This window comes from Mustela nigripes, chromosome X, assembly GCF_022355385.1.
Source record: "Mustela nigripes isolate SB6536 chromosome X, MUSNIG.SB6536, whole genome shotgun sequence".
Taxonomy (NCBI): Eukaryota; Metazoa; Chordata; class Mammalia; order Carnivora; family Mustelidae; genus Mustela; species Mustela nigripes.
This window is the reverse complement of record NC_081575.1, coordinates 55495046-55520090: the sequence shown is the minus strand read 5'-3', so window position 1 is coordinate 55520090 and position 25045 is coordinate 55495046. Positions and strand designations below refer to the sequence as shown.

The 25045-nt window shown below is 35.3% G+C and overlaps 1 protein-coding gene across 3 annotated transcripts in view; it reads right to left on the bottom strand.

Moving 5' to 3' along the window:
- CHM (CHM Rab escort protein) overlaps positions 1 to 25045 on the bottom strand; it is a 227111-nt gene that overhangs the window by 16155 nt on the left and 185911 nt on the right. For all 3 annotated transcript variants that reach the window (XM_059384576.1, XM_059384577.1, XM_059384578.1), the window contains 2 exons: positions 6501 to 6599; positions 546 to 706 (listed from right to left, as the gene is read on the bottom strand). In XM_059384576.1, the coding sequence (XP_059240559.1) occupies positions 546 to 706; positions 6501 to 6599 (260 nt within the window). The remainder of the gene's footprint in view (positions 1 to 545; positions 707 to 6500; positions 6600 to 25045) is intronic.

Genomic DNA, 25045 nt, shown 5'->3' with positions numbered 1-25045 from the left:
AGATGGGATCGGGAGGGAGACAAACCATAAGTGACTCTTAATCTCACAAAACAAACTGAGGGTTGCTGGGGGGAGGCGGTTTGAGAGAAGGGGGTGGGATTATGGACATTGGGGAGGATATGTGCTTTGGTGAGTGCTGTGAAGTGTGTAAACCTGGTGATTCACAGACCTGTACCCCTGGGGATAAAAATATATGTTTATAATAAATAAAAAATTTTTAAAAAAGCAATATTTCTCTAGAAAACTGGCATAACTTTCATTTTTCAGAATATGTATTTCTAACATCTTCCATCCCTATTCCCATAATGGAACTCATAAACGCTCAGTTGCAAATTCATCCTTATAGTCAAGAATGTGAAAATATTGGATACTGTATTTAAAGTACATTTAAAGAAGCTTTGTCATTCATAGGAAAAAATCTGGGGGTATTAAATGACAAAGATGCTTTTCTAGTCTTTTTTCCCATATCCCAGTGGGAAAAAACAATTTACTTTTCCTATCACACCACCTTTTTAACACAAAACTGAGAAACAGCAAAAGCTTACCTGTTTGACTGCATTATCATTTCCTAGACCACCGTCTGGGCCAGAGCAGACATAAACATTGGATGGCAAATCATTGTAAGAGTTCCTGCTGACATCTGAAGAATCTCTCATATTGAAGTAAAGAGCCCACAGAAGTCTTGGTTTTTCAACTTCTTCATTTTCTAAATGTAGACATATATTTTATTCACATCTACAGCACAATAAGCCTGTCAATTAATACAATATGTAGCCAACTACAAAGCCATGATTATATAGTGTAGTAAATCAGAGCTTTGTATGTAAAAAAATAGTCATCTTTATCCACACACTCTAATACATGTATATATTTCAAGCATTGATGACTTTTGCAACCTTAGACAAGTTAGATTTTAAATCTTTTTTTTTTTTTAAGATTTTATTTATGTATTTGACAGAGATCACAAGCAGGCAGAGAGGCAGGCAGAGAGAGGAGGAAGCAGGCTCCCCGCTGAGCAGAGAGCCCGATGTGGGGCTCGATCCCAGGACCTGGGGATCATGACCTGAGCCGAAGGCAGAGGCTTTAACCCACTGAGCCCCCCAGGCACCCCGACAAGTTAGATTTTAAAAAATTATTTTGATTACTAGTGAGTTACTTAGGTATAACTCCAATTGTGTTCTCTTGGATTTCTATTATTTCTCCAGAGCAATATCAAAGTGCTTCTGAACACATTCATCTTTAAATTATGCCACTGGAGAAGATAATTCTTTTTATGTTTCACAGAAACAAACAAACTTGAAAAATTATTTATTAAGTCAATGACCTATACAGCATTGAGAGGTCCAGAAGAGGCAAATCTATAGAGACAGGAAGTAGATTTATGGTTACTTAGGGCTGAGGGAATTGGGGTGAGGGATTACTGTTAACAGGTGTAGGGTTTCTATTTTAGATGATGGGGATATTCTAAAATTGACTGTGGTGATGTTTGAACCATTTGGTGAATATATTAAAAAAACATTGAATTTTATAGTTTGGGTGAACTGGATTATATCTCAATAAAGCAGTTATTAAAATAGTATATATAAGATTAAGATATTGATACCATAACTCACTAACGCTTTGTCTTACTGGATTACAAAAGTAATGGTAACCAACAACAAAAACAATGTTGTGAGACGTAAAGTTGTTTTTAGCACATATTCTCTCATTTAACAGTGAACATCTATTATGTGTGTTAGGCTTGGGCTAGGAGATAGAGATGTACATATAAAGCAGACTTAGTCCTTAGTCTCCGGATTTTTCATGTTTCCTAATACAGAGGGGCTAGCATACAACAGACATTCAAAGAACAATTTCTGTATTGATTTTCATCCTGTTTTCAGGATGAAATCAGGATATAATCAAAGTATGATGTGCTTATTAAAAGGTTCAACCTTATTAATACCTAAAACCTATTCTTTGCTATCTTAATAATTATTTCCTTGCCAGTCTTCCTTAGAAATGTTATAATTAAATTTCCTTTGCTTGAAAACAGAAAATATTGTTGTTAATATATTTACTGACTATAGGATTTTCTTTAGCCTGAATCTGAACCAAAACTCAAATTCTGTATAATGATAAGAACGGATATATATTAAGATTACTCAAGACCGCAGGGCACCTTGTGAATCATAAAGAAAATGCAAAACGTGTAATTATCTAGTTAAATATTTCTTATTGTTAAGTTGGTAATCAATGTAGTGAAATTCATAGCTAACTGCAGTATTCAATTAGTAAGAATGCCCAATTCAGGATAAATAGGGTTTCGTTATATTTAATTTAAAATATCTCCACTACAAGAATACCAAATATGTTATTTTTCTAGTTCATTATGAATAATCCATAATTATTACTGTGATCTGATAAAGAAACTCTGAATGGAAGAAGTGATCCTTTATGAGGTCCCTTCCTAATGCTAAGATCTATGAGTCTAAGGTGCCACTAACTTCATGTGAACACATGACAGACTGTGAAAACTATTTACTGACAAAATAAAGGAACACAAGAACTCATATTTCACAGCTAAAGCCATATGGCTCTTAGTAAACTTACTAATTTTAAGTTTAGTTTCACTAAATCTTATGGGAGGATAATTAAACATACAAACGTATCATTTGCAACACCAGACTCCAGGAGCATTGCAGAAAAGTGGGCTAAGGTCTGGAATTCCTTTAATATTGCTCAGTCCATTTCTAAGCATACATTAAGAGAGTTTATCTTGTATTTCATGAAAGTTACAGCTCAAAGGAGGACTTTAACTCAAAAGAAGTTGGGGAAAATGAATAATCCAATAGATTATAGGAAAGAAATTTCATAGATGTTGAAGCATTGAGAAGGAACCATGAGGAAGATGAAAAGTTGACAAAGGACGAAGATAAATGCTCTAAATAGAAGGGAGTTATCAGGCTTTGACCTTAAAACCCTCAAAAAGACATGTAATTGCTTCATCTTTCTTGAGGTCAGCTGGAAGGCAGAGATAGTTGAAAAAATAACATGCAGTTTGACACCTGTTACAGAGGTGTCAAAAAAAATATTAAAGCTGCTATTTGGCTAGGAATATATCACCAAATCAGGAATAGAAGTGGTTTTCTGTAATAGCTCATTTCATTAATTAGATAGTATAAAGGACTGAACAAGTAATAGGTAATTTAGAAAAAAGATCTTAGGCAAATTAAACTGGGTTAAGTACAGAATAAGGTAGGCAGAAAAAAATCAATGGCATACCAAATACAAGCAATAAATGGCCTACAGTTACAAGCCGTATTTAGGAAGAGACTATTAGCAACATAGCAGAGTAGCATGAGGCCAAGAGTGTAGGATACTGTCACAGCTGTGACCTAGTCTGGATATAACACATGCAAAAAGGAATTAAGATAAGGCATTTGACTTCTGAGCTCAACAATTACCTAACATCCTTATCAGCCACAGACCTCAAAATAACACCTCTAAGGGTAATTTTGTTTTTAGGTAGTTTTGGTTTTTTGAGATGGGAAATGGGCGAGATGGGATGAGGTAATTCCACATGCCATGCACAACCAAGGGAAAAAGAGAAAGAACTTGGTACAGTAATGATACTACATTGTAGACATTTCAAGATATAGTACTAATGAAATTCTTGTTTAAACTCATATAGAAAATCTCAATTTCCTGGGTAAAATTAGAAGCCATTTAGCATAATACCATTGCTCACTCAGTCCTCTGAAGGATATTCTGAAGTCTGAAAGAATTAATCCAGGCTGGTGTGAATGGTGAGCAATTACCTAATTTTCTCACCTGTACAATCAGGTTCATTAAACATAAAACACCTGAATCTTCTCTGGACTAGAAAATAGGGAAGGGTTTAGAGATCTTTGATGTTCTTAAAGGCGGCTAGGAGGTAGGGCTCTTGGAAGTATTGGTACAACTGCTTCTTAAGACAGCATATGTTAAGAGCTCCAGCTCATAACCTTAAATGTGAAAAAGTAAGTAGAAGGAATAGAGGAATACCATTCACAAACCGACTGAAATTTCTGAGATACATCAGCAAAGAAGTACTGTATTTGAGAAGAGAACATTCTCTTTTATGATAAATAAACTTCCTTGCAAGGTAATTAGGCAAACTTTAACAAAGGTTTATGAAGCACAGCACTAAACAAAATGTAGAACTCAAAAAGAAAAAAAAAATAAGCTCAAGCAATGTTATTCCTTTGGCACATATTTTAAAACAATCTATTTATAGTGCTCTAAAGCATAAAATTTTGTAACACTATCAAGTGATTAAAACACAATAATAAAAGCCATTAATCTATGAAAATAGGTGCTTTTGCTACAGAGAAGAATGTGCTTTAATGCACTAAAAGTTGATGTTGCTCATAAAGTTCTTTTTCATTTAGGCAGGAAAATGAATTGAGCTCTCTTCTCCAGGTGACTTTGCCTCTTTGACCTGCCATGGCCCAGTGCTCACTTTATCTGGTGATTCATTTTCAATAACTCCAACAGTATTTGTTCTGACATTTTAATTAAAATATGACCACTACCTCATCCTGATGATAAAAAGGCCTATGTGTCAGTGAAAACTAGCTTTTCAGTGCCTCAGTGCACCTGAGGACCTCTTGGAGCACATAGTTCTTACTAAAGAATTTCACGCAGGTTCTAAACAATACATCATTTCAAAATGGGATCACTTTAAACATTAAGATTAATGTTTAAAAATCTAAAATGACTAGAGGATTCTAAGTAATGAATATGCAATTTCCTCAGCTTTTGTTTTGTTTTGTTTTTAAGAAAATTAAATGCATTTAAGAAGTGAAGAGCGGGACGCCTGGGTGGCTCAGTTGGTTGGACGACTGCCTTCGGCTCAGGTCATGATCCTGGAGTCCCGGGATCGAGTCCCGCATCGGACTCCCAGCTCCATGGGGAGTCTGCCTCTCTCTCTGACCTTCTCCTCGTTCATGCTCTCTCTCTCAAGTAAATAAATAAAATCTTTAAAAAAAAAAAAAAAAGAAGTGAAGAGCAATGATACAAGGTTCCAATCTAGTATATTATTGGGACATCACAAAATGAAATTTCAGAAACAAGGAAAAAAATTGTTTTTAAAAGCAAGATAATCAAAGCCAAAGATAAATCCATGATTCTACATTAAGTTTGAAAATATTATCATGTATCATAACTTTGCACTCAAATTTTTCACAATAATCCAAACATTTATAGGAAAATTTCCAATGAATAAAATGTAAATAGGAAACAAACTAAATTCCAAACTAAAGTGAAATAAAGTTTCAGATTTCAGGATTTTATTCATGTGGCAGAAAAAGAAAAAGAAATTAATTATATTGACATTAGTTCTTAAAAATCAGTTTTTTTCTGTAAATATAAATGCCCCACTATATACTATCTCTACATTAGGAAAAGAAGACACATAGGAGATGAACTAAAAGAAAATACAACAGGTAGGAGTAAATAAATGGTTGCCTGAATAAGCATAATATCCAAAGGAAAAAAGATGTATGACTCAGTGAAGAAACTGGTCAAGATTCAAGTGGACATGAACATCCTAAAATGAAAATCAACCTCATTTCATATAAACCTCACTTAATAAAAACTAATAATATCCATTAGGCTACTTTTTTATCATTACATACAAAATACACTACAATTTGCTCCATTTATACCTACAAGAGCTCCCCTATGATATGAGGAGAAACATTTAGAAATTTATGGTTGGAAAACACTTTTCCACCATGAATAAGTAGCATAGTGGCATATATATTTTGAGAGCTAAATATTTATCACATCACTAGCAAGCTATACATTAAAGGACAATTATTAGAAAGGATTCCTACATTTGTCAATTAATATATCATAATTATTTAAGATAATATTAAAATATTATCTCAATTTTTTAAATGAAGGTAACTTTTTCTGATAAAGGTATACTTTTTGTATAAGATCTATAAAATGAAGAAAATTATAAGAAAAAAAAAGTCCAGGGTGCCTGGGTGGCTCAGTGGGTTAAAGCCTCTGCCTTCGGCTCAGGTTATGATCCTAGGGTCCTGGGATCGAGTCCTGCATCGGGCTCTCTGCTCCTCAGGGAGCCTGCTTCCTCCTCTCTCTCTGCCTGCCTCTCTGCCTACTTGGGATCTCTGTCAAATAAATAAATAAAATCTTTAAAAAAAAAAAGTCCATAATTTCACCAAAACCGAGCGATTTACAGGCAGTCTTTTTTTCTTACACATGTATGTATGTATGTATATAAATGTGTATCTTTTGCACTTTTACATGTTGTGTGTGAAACATATTATTTTTCCTTTACCATTACAGAGTGAACATTTTCCCATTTTTAGGAAGAGAATGTGCTAGTTTACGTTACTAAAATGTGTAAGGACTATTTCTGAACAGGTTGCAGAAAACGTAATGAAATACCTAAGGAGTAAAGTCGTTATATTACCTTTTCATCATGAATCACTGATGGTTATTCTTACCTATCTCTGTTTCGGTATATGGAGTAAACAATTTCCGCACAACTGGTTCTAAATCTTCTCTTGCTGTTTTAGAAGACGTACAAGTCAAATGAACCAAATCTGTTTAAAACAAAAATATCTTGAGTTCCTGCTTAAACACATTTCACTGCATGATACTATTTTCAAGGCTCTAAATTGGGGCCAGGGGAAATAGAGAGCTGAGCAAGTCATGGCTCCTGCCTTTAAGGAATTTATAATCTAGAGATGGGGAATATGTAAAAATCATAACAATATTCTATATGTGTTAATAGCTGAAATATGTATTAACTATTAATTAAGAGCACACTAAGACCCAAGAAGAGGAGGCAGTTAGTGGTTCATTTTGTAAAACTAGCGGAGTAGAAAAGCTTGGGAAACCTTTTATTCATAGAAAGAGCTTAACTTATCCTTATAACATTCCCAAAGAGGATGGATAAAGGATTGCTAAGCAAAGTAACTGTGTAAAAAAGATTGAAAATGGATTATTTATTTACTTAGAGAACATACTTCATATTCTTCAGATGGAAGAATCCATTTAATATAAACTTTACTGATAAGTTAATATATCTATTCATTGTAGGGTTTTCTAAGAAACATTTTCGGGGAACACTGTTGTCTTAGTTTGAGTGATACATATACTCTAAAGTCCATGAATGACACAAGTTAAAGCAGTATATAGTATTTTCAGAAATCCCAAATCATTTCCTTTTTACATTTACATATTCATGGGGCCTGGCCTTGGAGAATGTGTGCATGAGAAAATAAATATCATGCAGAAAAAAAGGCCCTTCAGAGAGGTACTGTAGCCTAATACACTTAGAATTGCTAAAGGCCAACACACAAATATAAAGGAAAGGCAAAAAGTTCTGTGTACTGAAAGAAAGGATTAAAGGGATCCCTAAATGGGAGAAATTCTTATGGTCCAGGAAAGGGCCTGGGGCAGGATAAAATAAGAACATAAAGAATATATTAGGAATGGTATAAGTACTGAGAAATTCTTTCCCCTCAAACACCAGTAGAAAAGTATACCCACTCCTTTTCTGGAAGTTTATACTAGTAGATTTTCTTTTTTTTTTAAACCTAGGAAGACAGTTCAAAGTTTATCACGGAAGTCAACATCAGAAAGAGATTCTCATTATTATAAATCATTTTATTCTAAGCATAAATTGAGGACTCAATAACCTTCTGAGCTATAATAAATTTTGTAGTAAATATTTTTTTCAGGTCCACCAAAAAAATGATATTCTAAGATGGTTTCTACTTTATGTGAGTATAGTTTTTATATGACTGTAAGAGTGATCACTGATCCTGGGATATAGTGAGACATAGGATACTAATCATTTCAAAAGATATAATAACCTTCACAACAAAATTATTTCTAATTAACTAAAGTTTTTCAAATGCCATATCTTTGCTGGGGAGTTTAAACTCCCTAGGTAATTGCTGAATTAAATGGGGGTATATAACTACAAAGATAGAAATCCCTGATAAAACTTGGGAGAATGTATCCTGTTTCATGATATACCAATATCCATGCCAAAGTTCTCAATTTTCCAGTTCTTCCTACTCAATTGATGTGTACTAGGGAAAAAGCAGATGAACATGAATATAAATAAAAGTATATTTTGAATATCTTAATGGTAGACTACTGGTTCCATTTAACAGGATATATAAAAGAAATATATACTGGAATAATTATATCCTTTTGTTTTATAACAATATATCATAGTTCGGTTCAGGGAGTACCACCAAAAATTTCTAGTAGTCAAATCAGATTGTCAATTTACACTTAATGGGTTTTATAACAATTCTTAGAAAGAGGAGTGCCCTGGGTGGCTCAGTTGGTTAAGCATCTGCCTTCAGCTCAGGTCATGATTCCGGGGTCCTGGGATCTAGTCCAGGACTCCCCGCTCAGCGGGGAGCGGGGGACTCTGATTCTCCCTTTCCCTTTAACCCTCCCCCTGCTCATGCTCTCTCTCAAATAAATAACATCTTAAAAAACAAAAACAAATTTTGGAAAGAAATACTAAAGATATTCATAACCTGAATTCTAATGTCTGTACACTAATTCAATTAGATGTTACATTATTAATTGATCTACAAATTTAAAGCATAAACAACAATTCTTTTCTCCTTACACTTCCTGCTTTTTTTGTTATGATCAAATTAATATAGACTACTGCTTATTTAGGAAGTTATATATAAACCTCATGGTAACCACAAACTCAAAAGTGTAATAGATACACCAAATACTAGGAGAAAGAAAGCCAAACATAACACTACAGAAACTCATCAATCACAAAGGAAGAAAGCAAGAGAGAGAAAAGAACTACAAAACAACCAGAAAACAATTAACAAAATGGCAATAGTGATACCTATCAATAATTACTTTAAATGCATTATGTAACTTTAATTCTTCTTCACAAAATTTACTAGCTCAATAACTGCTAAAAGTGATTTAAAATTAAAACAGGAAACAACATGTGTTGGAGAAGATGTGGAGAAAGGGGAACCCTCTTCCATTGTTGGTGGGAATGCAAGTTGGTGCAGCCACTTTGGAGAACAGTGTGGAGATTCCTCAAGAAATTAAAAATAGAACTTCCCTATGACCCTGCCATTGCACTCCTGGGTATTTACCCCAAAGATACAGATGTCGTGAAAAGAAGGGCCATCTGTACCCCAATGTTTATAGCAGCAATGGCCACAGTCGCCAAACTATGGAAAGAACCAAGATGCCCTTCAACGGACAAATGGATAAGGAAGATGTGGTCCATATACACTATGGAGTATTATGCCTCCATCAGAAAGGATGAATACCCAACTTTTGTAGCAACATGGACGGGACTGGAAGAGATTATGCTGAGTGAAATAAGTCAAGCAGAGAGAGTCAATTATCATATGGTTTCACTTATTTGTGGAGCATAGCAAACAGAATGGAGGACAAGGGGTGTTAGCGAGGAGAAGGGAGTTGGGGTAAATTGGAAGGGGAGGTGAATCATAAGAGACTATGGACTCTGAAAAACAATCTGAGGGGTTTGAAGTGGCCTGGGGGTGGGAGGTTGGGGTACCAGGTGGTGGGTATTATAGAGGGCATGGACTGCATGGAGCACTGGGTGTGGTGACAAAATAATGAATACTGTTTTTCTGAAAATAAATAAATTGAAAAAAATAAAGTGAATAGCATAAAAAAAGAAGCAGAGAAACAAATGAGTGATAAAGAAAATAGAACAATGGAAAATAATGAAGCTGATCAAAACAGAGAAAGAATTATTGATCACAAAAACAGACATGGAACTCAGTGACTCTATCAAATGTAATAACATTCATATGATAAGACAAAAAAAAAGAGAGAGCAAGGGGGCAGAAGGTTTATTTGAGGAAGTAATAGATAAAAACTTCTGTAATTTAGGGAACAAAAAACAGACATTCAGATCCAGGAGGACATGAAACTCCCACCAAAATCAACAAAAGCAGGCCAACACTAAAACGTACTGTACTGAAATTTGCAAAATAGAGTGATAAAGGAAAAAAATCCTAAAAACAGGAACTTGAACAAGTCCTTGACTCACAAGGGAAGATGCAAAAGGCTAGCTGCAGATCATTCCACAGACTTAGCAAGCCAGAGGGAGTGGCACAATATATTCAATGGGAACGAATGGAAAAAATCCAGTGAAGAATACTCTATCCAGCAAGGCTATCATTTGGAATAAAACGAGAGATAAACAGTTTCTCAGACAAACAAAAACTAAAGGAGTACCCCCAAATTACAAGAATTCATACAGCAATTCAGAAACATGGCAGAATACAAAATGAGTGCACAGAAATCAGTCACATTTCTATACAATACAATGTGACTGAAGAAAAAGAAATTAAGGAATTGACTACACTTACAATAGCACCAAACACTGTAAGATACCTAGGAATAAACCTAACCAAAGAAGTAAAGGATCTATGCTCTAGAAACTGTAGAACACTTATGAAAGAAATGAAGGAAGATACAAAGAGATGAAAAAATATTCCATGTTCATATACTGGAAGAATAAACATCGTTAAAATGTCTATGCTGCCCAGAGCAATCTACACATCAATGCAATCCCTATCAAAATACCATTGGCATTTCTCACAGAATTGTAACAAACAATCCTAAAATTTGTGTGGAACCAGAAAAGACCCCAAATCATTAAGGGAATATTGAAAAAGAAAACCAAAGCTAGGGTCATCACAATACCTGACTTCAAGCTATAATATTACAAAGCTGTGATCATCAAGACAGAAGGGTATTGGTACAAAAACAGACACAGACCAGTGGAACAGAATAGAGACCCAAGAAAAGGACCCTCAACTCTATGGTCAACTAATCTTTGACAAATCAGGAAAGAATATTCAATGGAAAAAAGACAAGTCTCTTCAATAAATGGTACTGGGAGACAGGAATCCATGAAAATCCTAAAGAAGAACATAGGTATTAATTTCTTTCATCTTGGCCACAGCAACTTCTTTCAAGACATGTCTCCAAAGGCAAGGCAAACAAAAGCAAAAATGAACTTTTGGGACTTCATCAAGATAAAAAGCTTCTACATAGCAAAGGAAACAGTCAACAAAACAAAGAGGCAAACCAGGGAATGGGAGAAGATATTTGCAAATGACATTACAGATAAAGGGTTGGTGTCCAAGATCTATAAAGAACTTCTCAAACTCAACATCCAAAAAATAAGTAATCCAGCCAAAAAATGGGCATAAGACATGAACAGACACTTCTCCAAAGAAGACATAAAAATGGCTAACAGAAAAATGAAAAATGTTTAATATCACTAGCTGTCAGGGAAGTACAAATCAAAACCACAAGGAGATACAACCTTACACTAATTACAATGGCAAAAATTAACAAGTCAAGAAACAACAAATGTTGGCAAGGATGTGGAGAAAGGGGTACCCTCTTACACTGTTGGTGGGAATGAAAGCTGGTATAGTCACTCTGGAAAACAGTATTGAGCTTCCACAAGATGTTAAAAATAGAACCCTGCAACTGGACTACTAGGCATTTACCTCAAAGATATAGAGTAGTGAAAAGAAGGGCCACAAGCACCCCAATGTTCATAATAGCAATGCCCACAATAGTCAAACTGTGGAAAGAGCCAAGATGCCTTTCAACAGATGAATGGATAAAAAAGGCGTGGTATAATGGAATATTATTTACCCATCAGAAAGGATGAACACCTACCATTTGCACTGACATGGTTGGAACTGCAGGGGATTATGCTAAGTGAAATAAGTCAAGCAGAGAAGGACAATTATCATATGGTTTCACTCATATGTGGACTATAAAGAATAGCATGGAGGACCATAGAGGAAGGGAGGGAAAACCGAAGGGGGAGAAGTCAGAGAGGAAGATGAACCATGACAGACTATGGACTCGGGAAACAATCTGAGGGCTTTTTTTGCCATTGTAATTAGTGTAAGGTTGTATCTCCTTGTGGTTTTTTTCCAAAAAAAAAAAAAAAAAAAAAAAAAAAAAAAAAAAAACAGAGAAAATCTCCAGAAAATGACAAAACAAGTAATAAAATGGCAGTAATAAAATCTGTATCTATCCATAATTACTCTGAATGTAAATGGACTAAACATTCCAATCAAAAGACATAGGATATAAGAATGGATAAAAAAAAAAACAATACCCATCTATACGCTGCCTAATAGAGACTCATTTCAGACCCAGACATCTGCAGATTGAAAGTGAGGAGATGGAGAAACATTTCTCATGCAAATGGAAGTCAAAAGAAAAGGTGGAGTAAGAATACTTACATCAGACAAATGAGATTTTAAACCAAAGGCCTTAACAAGAGATGAAGAACGGCACTATATCATAATAAAAGGGTCTATCCAAGAGGATCAAGCAATTATATTTATGCCCCCAACATGGGAGCACACAAATATGTAGAACAATTAATAACAAACTAAAAGACAGTAATTGATAATAATACAATAATAGTAGGGGACTTACACACCCCACTTACAGCAATGGACAGATCATCTAAACACAAGATCAACAAGGAAACAATGGCTTTGAATGACACATTGAACCAGCTGGACTTAACAGATATATTCACAACATCCACCCTAAAGCAGGAGAACACAAATTCTTTTCAAGTGCACAGGGAACATTCTTCAGAATAGATCGCCTACTACATTAAAAAATCAAGCTTCAGGGCGCCTGGGTGGCTCAGTGGGTTAAAGCCTCTGTCTTCGGCTCAGATCATGATCCCAGGCTGCGGGGATGGAGCCCCATATTGGGCTCTCTGCTTGGCGGGGAGCCTGCTACCCCCCCCCCCCCCCGCCTGCCTCTCTGCCTACTTGTGATTTGTCTGTCAAATAAATAAATAAATAAAATATTTTAAAAATCAAGCCTCAAAAAGTACAAAAAGACTGAGGTCATACCATGAATATTTTATGATCAAAATGCTATGAAAATTGAAAACCACACAAAAAATTTGAAAAGACCACAAATACATGGATTTTAAACAACATACTACAATAAATGGGCCAACGAAGACATCAAAGAAAAAGAAGAGTAAAACATGGAAACAACAAAAATGAAAATGCAATGGTTCAAAACCTTTGGGATGCAGTAACAGTGGTTATAAGAACGAAGTATACAGCAATACAGGCCTACCTCAAGAAACAGGAAAAGTCTCCAATATACAACCTAAACTTAAACCTAAAGCAGCTAGAATAAGAACAATGAATGAAGCTGAAAGCTAGCAGAAGAAAGGAAATAATAAAGATTAGAGTAGAAATAAATGATACATAAATTAAAATAACCAGTAGAATAGATTAATGGAACCAGGAGCTGGTTCTTTGAAAGAATTAATGAAACTGATAAACCCCAGTCAGACTTATCAAAAAGAAAAGAGAAAGGAACCAAATAAATGATAAATGAGAAAGGAGAAATCACAACTGACACCATAGAAATACAATTATAAGAGAATACTATGAAAAAGTATATGCCAACAAATTGTACAATCTGGAAGAAATCGGTAAACTCCTAGAAACAAACTATAAAAACTGAAACAGAAAGAAATATAAAATTTAAACAGACCACAACCTGCAAAAAATTTCGATCAGTAATCAAAAATCTCCCAACAAATGAAACTGCAGGTCCAGATGGCTTCCCAGGGGAATTCTAATAAACATTTAAAGAAGGGTTAATACCTATTCTTCTCAAAATATTCCAAAAAACAGCAACAGAAGGAAAACATCCAAATTCATTCCATGAGGACAGCATTTTCTGAACAAAATCTAGTTTGTCTGATTCCAAATAAGACAAAGACTCCACTAAAAAACAGAACTATAGGCCAATATCCTTCAGGAACACAGATGCAAAAATTCTCAACAAGATACTAGGAAACTGAATCCAACAGTACATTAAAGGAAACATTCAAGTGGGATTTCCTGGGCTGCAAGGATGGTTCAATATTTGTAAATCAATCAACATGACACACCACTTTAATAAAAGGTAAGAACCATATGATCCTTTCAATAGATGCAGAAAAAGAATTTGTCCAAGTACAACATCCATTCTTGATAAAAACCCTAAACAAAATAGGGATAAAGAGAACATACCTCAACATAATAAAAGGCTATATATGAGAGAAACACAGCTAATATCATCCTCAGTGGGAAAAACTGAGATTTTACTCTAAGGTCAGGAACAAGATGGGGATGTCCATTTTAACCACTGTTATTTAACACCATAATAGAAGTCCTAGCCACAGCAACCTGACAACAAAAAGAAATAAAAGGCATCCAAATGGATAAGGAAGAAGGCAAACTTTCACTATTTGCGGATGACATGATAGTCTATTCAGAAAATTCATTGGATACAAAACCAATGTACAGAAACCTGCTGCATTTCTTGACACCAATAATGAAGCAGAAAGAGAAATCAAGGAATCAGTCCCATTTATAATTGTACCAAAACCCATAAAATACCTAGGAATAAACATGTAAGATCTGTACTCTGAAAACAATAAAATAGACTCAACTAGTCTTCAACAAAGCAGGAAAGAATATGCAATGGGAGAAAGAGTCTTTTCAACAAATGGTGTTGGGAAAATTGGACAGCCACATGCAGAAGAATGAAACGGACCACTTTCTTACACCATACACAAATTAAAAAAAAAAAAAAAAACAGATGGAAGACCTAAATATGAGACAGGAAATCATTAAAATCCTAGAGGAGAATACAGGCAGAATCCTTTCTCCTTGGCCGTAGCAACTTCTTACTAGACACATCTCCAGAGGCAAGAGAAACAAAAGCAAAAATGAACTATTGAGACTTCAAGATAAAAAGCTTCTGCATAGCAAAGGAAATAATCAACAAAACTAAAAGGTAACCTATGGAATGGGAGAAGATATTTGCAAATGACATATCTGATGAAGGGCTAGTACCTAAAATCTATGAAGAACTTTCAAACTCAACACCCCAAAAAAACAAAAAAAAAAAACCCAAACAAAAACAACAATAATCTGGTTAAGAAATGGGCAGAAGACATGAATAGATATTTTTCCAAATAAGACATAAAATGGCAGGGCGCCTGGGTGGCTCAGTGGGTTGAGCCGCTGCCTTCAGCTCGGGTCATGATCTCAGGGTCCTGGGATCGAGTCCCGCATCAGGCTCTCTGCTCAGCGGGGAGCCTGCTTCCCTCTCTCTCTCTCTGCCTGCCTCTCTGTCTACTTGTGATTTCTCTCTGTCAAATAAATAAAATCTTAAAAAAAAAAGACATAAAATGGCTAATGGACACATGAAAGGATGCTCAATATCACTCGTCATCAGGGCAATACAAATCAAAACCAGGATGAGATATCACCTTATACCTACAAGAATGGTCAGAATCAACAACAGAGGAATTAACAGATGTTGGCAAGGATGGCAAGGATGCAGAGAAAGGGGAAGTCTTACATTGTTGGTGGGAATGCAAATGGTACAGCTACTCTGTAAAACAGCATGGAGGTTCCTCAAAAGTTAAAAATAAAACCACCCAGCAATTGTACTACTAGATATTTGCCCAAAGGATACAAAAATACTGATTTAAAGGAGGACATGCACCCAATGTTTATAGCAACATTATCAACAATAGCCGAACTATGGGAAGAGCCCAAATGTTCATCAACCAATGAATGGATAAAGAAGATGGTGTGTGTGTAATATTACTCACCCAATCAAGAAGAATAAAATGAATCAAATTTTACCATTTGCAATGTCATTAATGGAGCTACAGTGTATTACCATAGAGAAAAGTCAGAGAAACAAATAGCATACGATTTCACTCACAAAATTAAAGAAACAAAACATATGAACACAGGAGAAGAGAGCACAAAAATAAAAGAGGGGGAGTTAAGTCTCTAGACTTAACTCTAGAGAACAAATGGAAGGTTGATAGAGGGAGGTGGGCAGGTGATGGGCTAAGTGGGTGATGGGTATTAAGGAGTGCCCCTGCTTTGATGAGCACAGGGTAGTATTTTTAAGTGATGAATCACTAAATTCCACTCCTGACACTAATGTTACATTATACCTTAACTAACTAGAATTTAAATAAAAACTTGAAACAAACATAAAAAAGGAAAAAAAATACTTATTATATAAACTTTATTAATATAGACTATGTATTATATATTTAGTTATATACTAGTAATTGGAAATATGCTAATATTTTTAGTAATAACATGTATTAATAATAATAATCAATATATTAGCATATGTTATTATACATATTATATATAACTATATAATACATGTTTTATCTGTTTACATATAATGAAATATTATGCAGCCATAAAATGGATGAGATTTTGCTATTTACAACAACATGGATGTACCTATACAATGTTATTCTAATAATATTCTAATAATAAATAAAATAAATCAGACTGAGAAAGACAAGTACCATATGATTTCACTCTTATCTGGAGTCTAATAAAAAAAAAAACACACACAAGCAAAAAAACAGAATCAGACTTATAAATACAGAGATAAAACTGATGGTTGTCAGTGGGAAGGGCAGTGATGTGACGGACAAAATGGATGAAGGGGAATGGGACATACAGGATTCCAGTGATGGAATAAACAAGTCATAGGAATAAAAGGAATAGCATAATGAATATGTCAATGATGTTGTATAGTATTGTATGGGAAGAGATGGTAGCTACAATTGTGGGGAGCATAGCGTAATGTACAGGGAAGCTGAATTGCTTTGTTGTACACCCGAAACTAATGTAACATTGTATGTCACCTACATTCAAAATTTAAGTGAAGATATTTCTTGAGTTTTATAAGTGCCATACACTGTTCACATGAATCTGATCCTTACAACAGTCCTGCAATATAGATACTATCATTATGGGGAAGCTGAGGCACAGAAAGATTAAGCAGCTTGCCTAAAGTCATTCAGCTATTATGTCACAGTTAGGATTTGAACCTAGCCTATACTCTTGATTACCATATAATAATGTATTGTTAGAATGCATCTTCCTGGTTAACTGTTTAGCTGATTGGGAAGTAGCTTTCATATATACTATTTCTATGTCATTTGAAAGTATGCTTCAGTTGTACACTTACAGTTTTACAAATTCAAAATCAAGTCAAAGATAAGGCAAAATGACATCCATGAAAAGTCATTAAAGAGACTAAATGGTGAAAGTAAATAATGTATTTTAATGTTTTAAGCACATTTTTGGTCATATACTTAAAACTACAATGTATTTGCATAGCAGAGGATAAAGAATAATAAGTCTGAAATATGTGATCTGTAAAAAGAAAACTTAAGGGCGCCTGGGTGGCTCAGTGGGTTAAAGCCTCTGCCTTCGGCTCAGGTGATGATCCCGGGGTCCTGGGATTGAGCTCCTCATCAGGCTCCCCTGATTAGCAGGAAGTCTCCATCTCCCTCTTCCACTCCCCCTGCTTGTGTTCCCTCTCTTGTTTGTTCTCTCTCTCTATCTCTCTCTCCATCAAATAAATAAATAAGATATTTTTTAAAAAAGAACTTAGAAAAAAAAAAAAGTTTTCTAGGAGAGGAGTATTTTATTAGCAACATTGCTTAGAACCTCCAGTACATGGTAATAATAAAAAGAAGAATGATTTTTCTTGTTTTATTAATGATTTTAAATTCTCTATAGATAATACATATCCTTACTGCCTGCACTCAGACCTGACTATTCTGACTCCTGCCCATAGCGCCTCATTGCCTGTTATTATTCTATGCAGTGGATATGAAACCATGAACAAAGCAGACATGAAGAAAAACCCCTGGTCTATAGAAGCCTGCTTCCCTTCCTCTCTCTCTGCCTGCCTCTCTGCCTACTTGTAACCTCTGTCTGTCAAATAAATAAATAAAATCTTACAAAAAGAAAAAAATTTAAATTGCTTAACAATTCATCACTTGCTTTCTTAATGACTAAAGATTAAACCAATTTTAGTATTATGCTTGAATACATGATTTTTATATTTTCTACTTTGAATAAGAAACTTGTATTTATTTGGTATATTTTTGTCAAATAAATTTGTTTTTAATGCATTAAAATTCTAATTAATCATGCAAAAAAACTGTTGAAAAACTGAAAATACTGTGAGAATTATATATTGCTCTTATTACACAATGCCTATAATCTTCCAACAGGATATTCTCTTTAACAAAGACTACAAAATGAATTTTATGTATTATACTTTACTGAATGCAACACAGTAACTGAATAGTATTAATCTAAAGTACCATAGTATCTGTCAACCCTGATTTACACTACAAGAAGCTACAAAATTCTACCTTGTTCATAATGGAAAGAAAAAAAGAAGTTGGTGCTGACCCAAGAATGGGTGAAATTTGATCAGATGATACTGAAAAGAGATAAACTGAGTATGGGCTTTAGTAAAGAAGTGAGAATATCCTCAGAAATAGTGACGTAAAATCTTCATTAGCTAAAAGAGTACCTGAGCAAGTTTAAATTCATTTATCTTCCCATATTTATTTAACTGGGACAAATAACTTTGAAATCAATAACATCCTTACAAGGAAAATAAATCTTCACTTATAGATTACTATGACAAACAGAGTATATTAGATTTAGAGATTAATTAAACCCAGTATTTAAAGGTAAAAAAGACTTAAATTTTATTAGAGAATTACCATCTTTTCTCTAAAGCCATAATTTTGTAGTATGTCTTACAAACATGCTAATTTGCTCATGAATAACTTTAAATGCATTTCTTTGTTAAAAAAAAAACTAAACAATAAATCATGAGACTTCAAATCATTTACTTTCTGTAAGTATCATTTTATTACATTTTAGGAATGAGTATGACCCACGAGGTCTCACTGGTATGTACTTTATGTTTGATTTACTCAGGTGTAACTGTATTAGTTACAGCGCTTACCAACATTTCTCTTCAAGTGATTATTCCAATAGGAAGAGCAATAAGTTTAGTTCATAATTACGTCATTATAGTCTCAAATTTTGAGGAAAGTAAAGGCGCTTGGTTCCACTCAGTTGGACACACTAATTATATGCCTGTCATTTATATAATGAGACCAAAGTCTAGATATCTTTGTCTACTTAACTGTGTTAAGGTACAATGGATAACAATGAAACCTGCTTAATAATTAAATAACAAATTTATATAGTATTTAGAATTTACTATTTCTAAATACTTCATTTTTTTTGATTTCTAAACAATCAGCACATAGATGGTCATTAACAGCTCAACACTATTAGTATAAATAGGAGACCTACACCATAGCTAAGCTAACCCAGATATATAAAAACAAGAGCATTCTGACAGAATAGTAAAAAGTGTTCTCTTGGGAACCCTAATTGAGACTTAATTTTCCTGAAGACACTTTTTTAAAAGTATGAATGATGTCAAATTCCATACAATCCTCCCTTAAAAAGGTGGAATTTGGGGCGCCTGGGTGGATCAGTGGGTTAAGCCTCTGCCTTCGGCTCAGGTCATGATCCCAGGGTGCTGGGATCGAGCCCTGCATTGGGCTTTCTGCTCAGTGGGGAGCCTGCTTTCTCCTCTCTCTGCCTGCCTCTCTGCCTACTTGTGATCTCTCTCTCTGTCCAATAAATAAATAAAATCTTTAAAAAAAAAAGGTGGAATTCTTATACCATTAGAAAGTATTCACCATTTTCAATATTTGGTGTTTGACCTGGGAAATAATGAATTTTTTTTGTGAAGAAACAATTCTGGAAATTTTTAAAACCTATTCTTTTGTGTTCAAGATAAATTTTATGCAAAAGGTTCAGGAAAAAAGACAATATTCTTAAAAGAGATTTAAAAGTCAAAGGTGTGTGAAGGAAGAGGATTATTATGTAACACTCTAAACTAAGAAACTAGCTTGTAACCAGAGAGCTTTGAAAGAGGAAAATAAATGAGCTGAGAAAAGGTTTGGATACTTATCATAAGAGGCTCTTAATATTACAATACAGAATGAAGATTGCTGGTGGGCGGGGGTTGTGGAGAGGGTCGGTGGGTTATGTACACTGGGGGATGGTATGTGCTATGGTGAGTGCTGTGAAGTGTGTAAGCCTGACGATTCACAGACTTATACTTATACTCCTGGGGCAAATAATACATTATATGTTAATAAAAATAATTTTAAAAACACATGGCATATATTCTTCTTTTCTCTGACTTGAAAATATTTAAAAAATTACGAGAAAGGGAAAGGGTGGTTTAAAGCCTTCTGTGATATTAGATTAGTTTTGTTTCAGAAGACAGATAAGCTAACTACCAAGGGCAGACCAGCTTGTCACCAGTTCTGACACCACAACTCTCAATTAGGACAGAAGTAGGAAATATGCCATTAAGGACTTTTAATGTCCAAGTTATAAATTACTCCTCAAAGTCTATGAACAGGCTCAAAACATGAGTCAAGAGGGAAGAAAAAAGAAGCCAAACTTTAAGAAATTGAAAACAAACAAACAAACATGAACTTCCTTTTTTTTTTGTCCTGTAACAGGACTAAGTACAAATAATAAATTCAAGCTTTTCCCTTTCAGTTAACCTTCCTGGTGTAAGCCTCAGTATTGAGACTAAAAAAAAAAAACGAAGCCAGTGTATTTGTCTATATTGCTGGCTTTGCATTTATAAATTAAGATACCTTAAAGATTAGCAAAATAATTTTATCATAAAAAAAAGTGAGAAAGCTAAAGTTGGAGAGAGCTTTTTTTTTTTAAAGATTTTATTTATTTATTTGACAGAGAGAGAGATCACAAGCAGGCAGAGAAAGAGGGGGAAGCAGGCTCCCCGCTGAGCAGGGAGCCTGATGTGGGGCTTGATCCCAGGACCCTGAGATCATGACCTGAGCCGAAGGCAGAGGCTTAACCCACTGAGCCACCCAGGCACCCTGGAGAGAGCTTTAAAGAAAAACCCAGTTTGCTTAAAAATGTCATATATTTTATCAAACATGTATACAGGGCAGCTGTTTTTCTACATACATGCATACATGTATTCAATTTGTATGGGATCTTTTCTAAATTCTTCAGACGAAACCCCCCATTTTCTAATAAAGAAACCAAGACCTAATAAATTATGAAACTTGTTCAAGGTCAAAGAATTAATTGAAGGAATTCTGTAGACTCTTGGGCCAATACTTCTCCACTATAACAGTATTCTTCCTAAATTTCCTAAAAACTCAAGTTGGAAACTGATTCTCATAACATTAAATATAAGAACTGAAAATTAAATAAAAAACTTGTCAACATTTTTTTTCAATATCATGACACCTTAAGATAGTGTTTTAAACTTTTTATTTTTCATTTACTAGTGTATAAAATGTTTCTGAGAAACTTTTTTTAAGTTAGAAAATAAAACTGTAGAAACAAAACTGGATGGTAGGATTTTATTATTTACTCAGTAGTGCTCAGCATAATGTACATATGTAAATTCTAGGAAGAGAAATGGCAAGCCATGATTCAGTTCTTCCTATTGGACAAGAAATGTTAAAGTTATTCATGTTATAATTATCCCCAAGAAGCAGTAGAGTACAGAGGTAAGATGGTGGAGTAGGAGACCACAATTTCATCTGATCCCTGGAATTCAGATAGTTACCAAATCATTATGAACACCTGCAAAATTAACCAGAAATCTGAGAAGAATAATTGCTGCAATTCTATGAATAGAATAGTGACCACTTTTTGTAAGGTAGGAAGTGTGAAGACAGGAATCCAAGACATGGGAAGATAAAGCCTCTATAAGCCGGCTACCGGAAAGTGTTATAAGCAGTGGAGCACAAAACTGTAACTTAGAGAAGACAGCCTGAAAGGTGCTCGGGTGGCGAAGTGGGAGAATCCCATATGGGACAGTGTGGTCTTAGGATCCCAGTGTCACAAAAACAAACAAACAAACAAACAAACAAAAAAAAAACTGGGGTGCCTGAGGGTGGGAGAGTTCCCATGCATTTAAACAGGGAAGCAGTCTGCAAATAGTGTCTAGGCGCCAGCTTTCTGCTCTGAGTTGCTATAAATTAGGACAGCTACATGGTCTGGCGACTGGTCTCCAAGCAGGAGTCCAACAAAAGGCAGAAGCCCTAAGAGACTACCCCTCCCTAGCCTGGATAGAATAGCATGGGTCCACTGCAGGTGTCTGTAAAGTTTGGACACTGGAAATGGAGTCAGAGGCCTGAGAAAAAAACGCTAGTTCACAGGCTGGCTGTACAAAGAGTTCAGATGGAAACCAGGGAGAAAAGAGTGATTGAATGCTTTTCTACGAGGGTTCACTGAGGAATAGGGGGGCACAAACTTTCAACTCTGGGGCTAGAGATTGCTGAAAGCACCAATGTTGTTGCAAAAACAGCAACAGCAACACACAGTGCAATCCAGAGCCACTTACACTGAGCACAGCCACTGGCAAGGGGACTACAATTCCAACAGAAAAAAGACACCTGAGAATCAGTGCAACAGGACCCTCGCCCAGAAGACCAGCAGGAACATTCAGCTAATACCAAGTTTATTGATCATAGAGAATTGCAAAGCTTCAGCTCCTAGGGAAAACAGTTTATAGCATTCCTGTTTTTTTCTTATTTTTTCTTATTATTCTTTAGGCTTTCAGTTTTACATTTTTTCCCCTTTCAGATAGTTTAACAATTCTTATTTAAAGTTTTTTTAATTTATGGGACACCTGGGTGGCTCAGTCAGTTAAAGGTCTGCCTTTGGCTCAGGTATTGATCCCAGCGTCCTGGGATCAAGTCCCACATAAGGCTCCCTGCTCAGCGGGGAGCCTACTTCTCCCTCTGTCTGCTGCTCCCCCTCGCTATCAAATAAATAAATAAAATCTTTAAAAAATAAAGTTTTTAATTTTTATTTTCACATTTATGTTTTATATATACACACATGTATATATATGTATATATATGTTTCACTTTTGGCTTACTCTCATTTCTTCAGTTTTATTTTTGTAAAGTCAATTAAAAACAGAATTAAAGAAACATATTGATAATAATACAATAATAGCAGGGGACTTTAACACCTCACTCACAGCAATGGAAAGATTATCTAAGCAGACCAACAAGGAAATAAAGGCTCTGAATGACACACTGGACCAGATGGACGTCACAGATACATTCAGAACATTCCATCCTAAAGCAAAAGAACACACATTCTTCTTGAGTATGCATGGAACATTCTCCAGAATAGATCACATAGTGGGGTCACAAATCAGGTCTCAACCAATACCAAGAGATTGGGACTAGTCCCTACATATTTTCAGACCACAATGCTTTAAAACTTGTATTCAGTCACAAGTGAAAATTTGCAAGGAACACAAATACATGGAGGTTAAAGAACATCCCAGTGAAGAATGAATGGATCAACCAGGAAATTAAAGAAAAACTTAAGAAGTTCATGGAAATAAATAAAAATGAAAACACAACCATTCAGAACCTTTGGGATGCAGCAAAGGTGGTCCTAAAGGGAAGTATATAGCAATACAGGCCATTCTCAAAAAACAAGAAAAGTCTCAAATACACAACCTAAGCTTACACCCAAAGGAGCTGGAGAAAGAACAGCAAACAAAGCCTAAATAGAGCAGGAGAAAAATAATAAAGATTAGAATAGAGATCAGTAGAAATCAAAACAATAGCAGAACAGAGCAACAAAACTAGGAGCTGGTTCTCTGAAAGAATTAACAAGATTGATAAACCCTCTGACAGATTATCAAAAAGAAAAAACTAAAGAGGAGAGATCATAACCAACACTGAAGAAATACAATTATAAGAACATATTATGAGCAACTATATGCCAACAAATTAGGCAACCTAGAAGAAACAGATGCATTCTTAGAAACATATAAACTACCAAAACTGAAACAGTGAGAAAAAGAAAACCAGAACAGAGCCATAACCAGCAAAGAAATGAGTAAGTAATCAAAAATCTCCCAACAAATGAAACCAGGACCAGATGGTCTCCCAGTGAAATTCTACCAAACATTTAAAGAAAAATTAATGTCTTTTCTTCTGAAGCTATTTCAAAAAATAGAAATGGAAAGAAAAGTTTCAAACTCTTTGTAAGAGACAAGCATTACCTTGATCTCCAAACCAAAGGACCCACCCAAAAGGAGAATTACAGACCTATATCCCAGATGAAAACAGATGGCAAAAATTCTCACTAAGATACTAGCTAATAGGATCCAACAGTACATTAAAAGGATTATTGGGGCACCGGCGTGGCTCAGTGAATTAAGCATCTCCCTTTGTCTCCCTTTGTCTCAGGTAATGACCTCAGGCTTGTGGGATCAAGCCCCACATTGGGCTCCCTGCTCAGTGGAGAGTCTGCTTCTCTCTCTCCCTCTGCCCCTTCCCCCTGGCTTGTGCTCTCCCTCTCTCTCAAATAAATGAATGAAATCTTAAAAAAAAAAAAAAAAGGATTATTCACTATGACCAAGTGGGATTTATTCCTGGGCTGCAAGGGTGGTTCAACAACTGCAAATCAATGTCATACACCACATTAATGAAAGACAAGAACCATATGATCCCCACAATAGATGCAGAAGAAGCATTTTCAAAATACAGCATCCTTTCTTGATTAAAACTCTCCTCAGTGCAGGGGTAGAGGGAACAAACCTCAACACCATAAAAGCCATATATGAAAAACCCACAGCAATGGGTGGGTGGCTCAGTTGTTAAGCATCTGCCTTTGGCTCAGGTCATGACCCCAGGGTCCTGGGATCAAGCCCCACATCAGGCTCCCTGCTTGGCAAGAAGCGTGTTTCTCCCTCTCCCACACCCGTGCTTGTATTCCCTCTCTCACTGTGTCTCTGTCAAATAAATGAATAAAATCTTAAAAAAAAAAAAAAGCCCACAGCAAATACCATCCTCAGTGGGGAAAACAGAGCCTTTCCCCTAAGGTTAGGGACATGACAGGGATGCCCAGTCTCACCACTGTTGTTCAACATAGTACTAGAAGTTCTAGCCTCAGCAATCAGACAAAAATAAAAGGCATCCAAATTGGCAGGGAAGAAATCAAACTTTTACTCTTGTTAA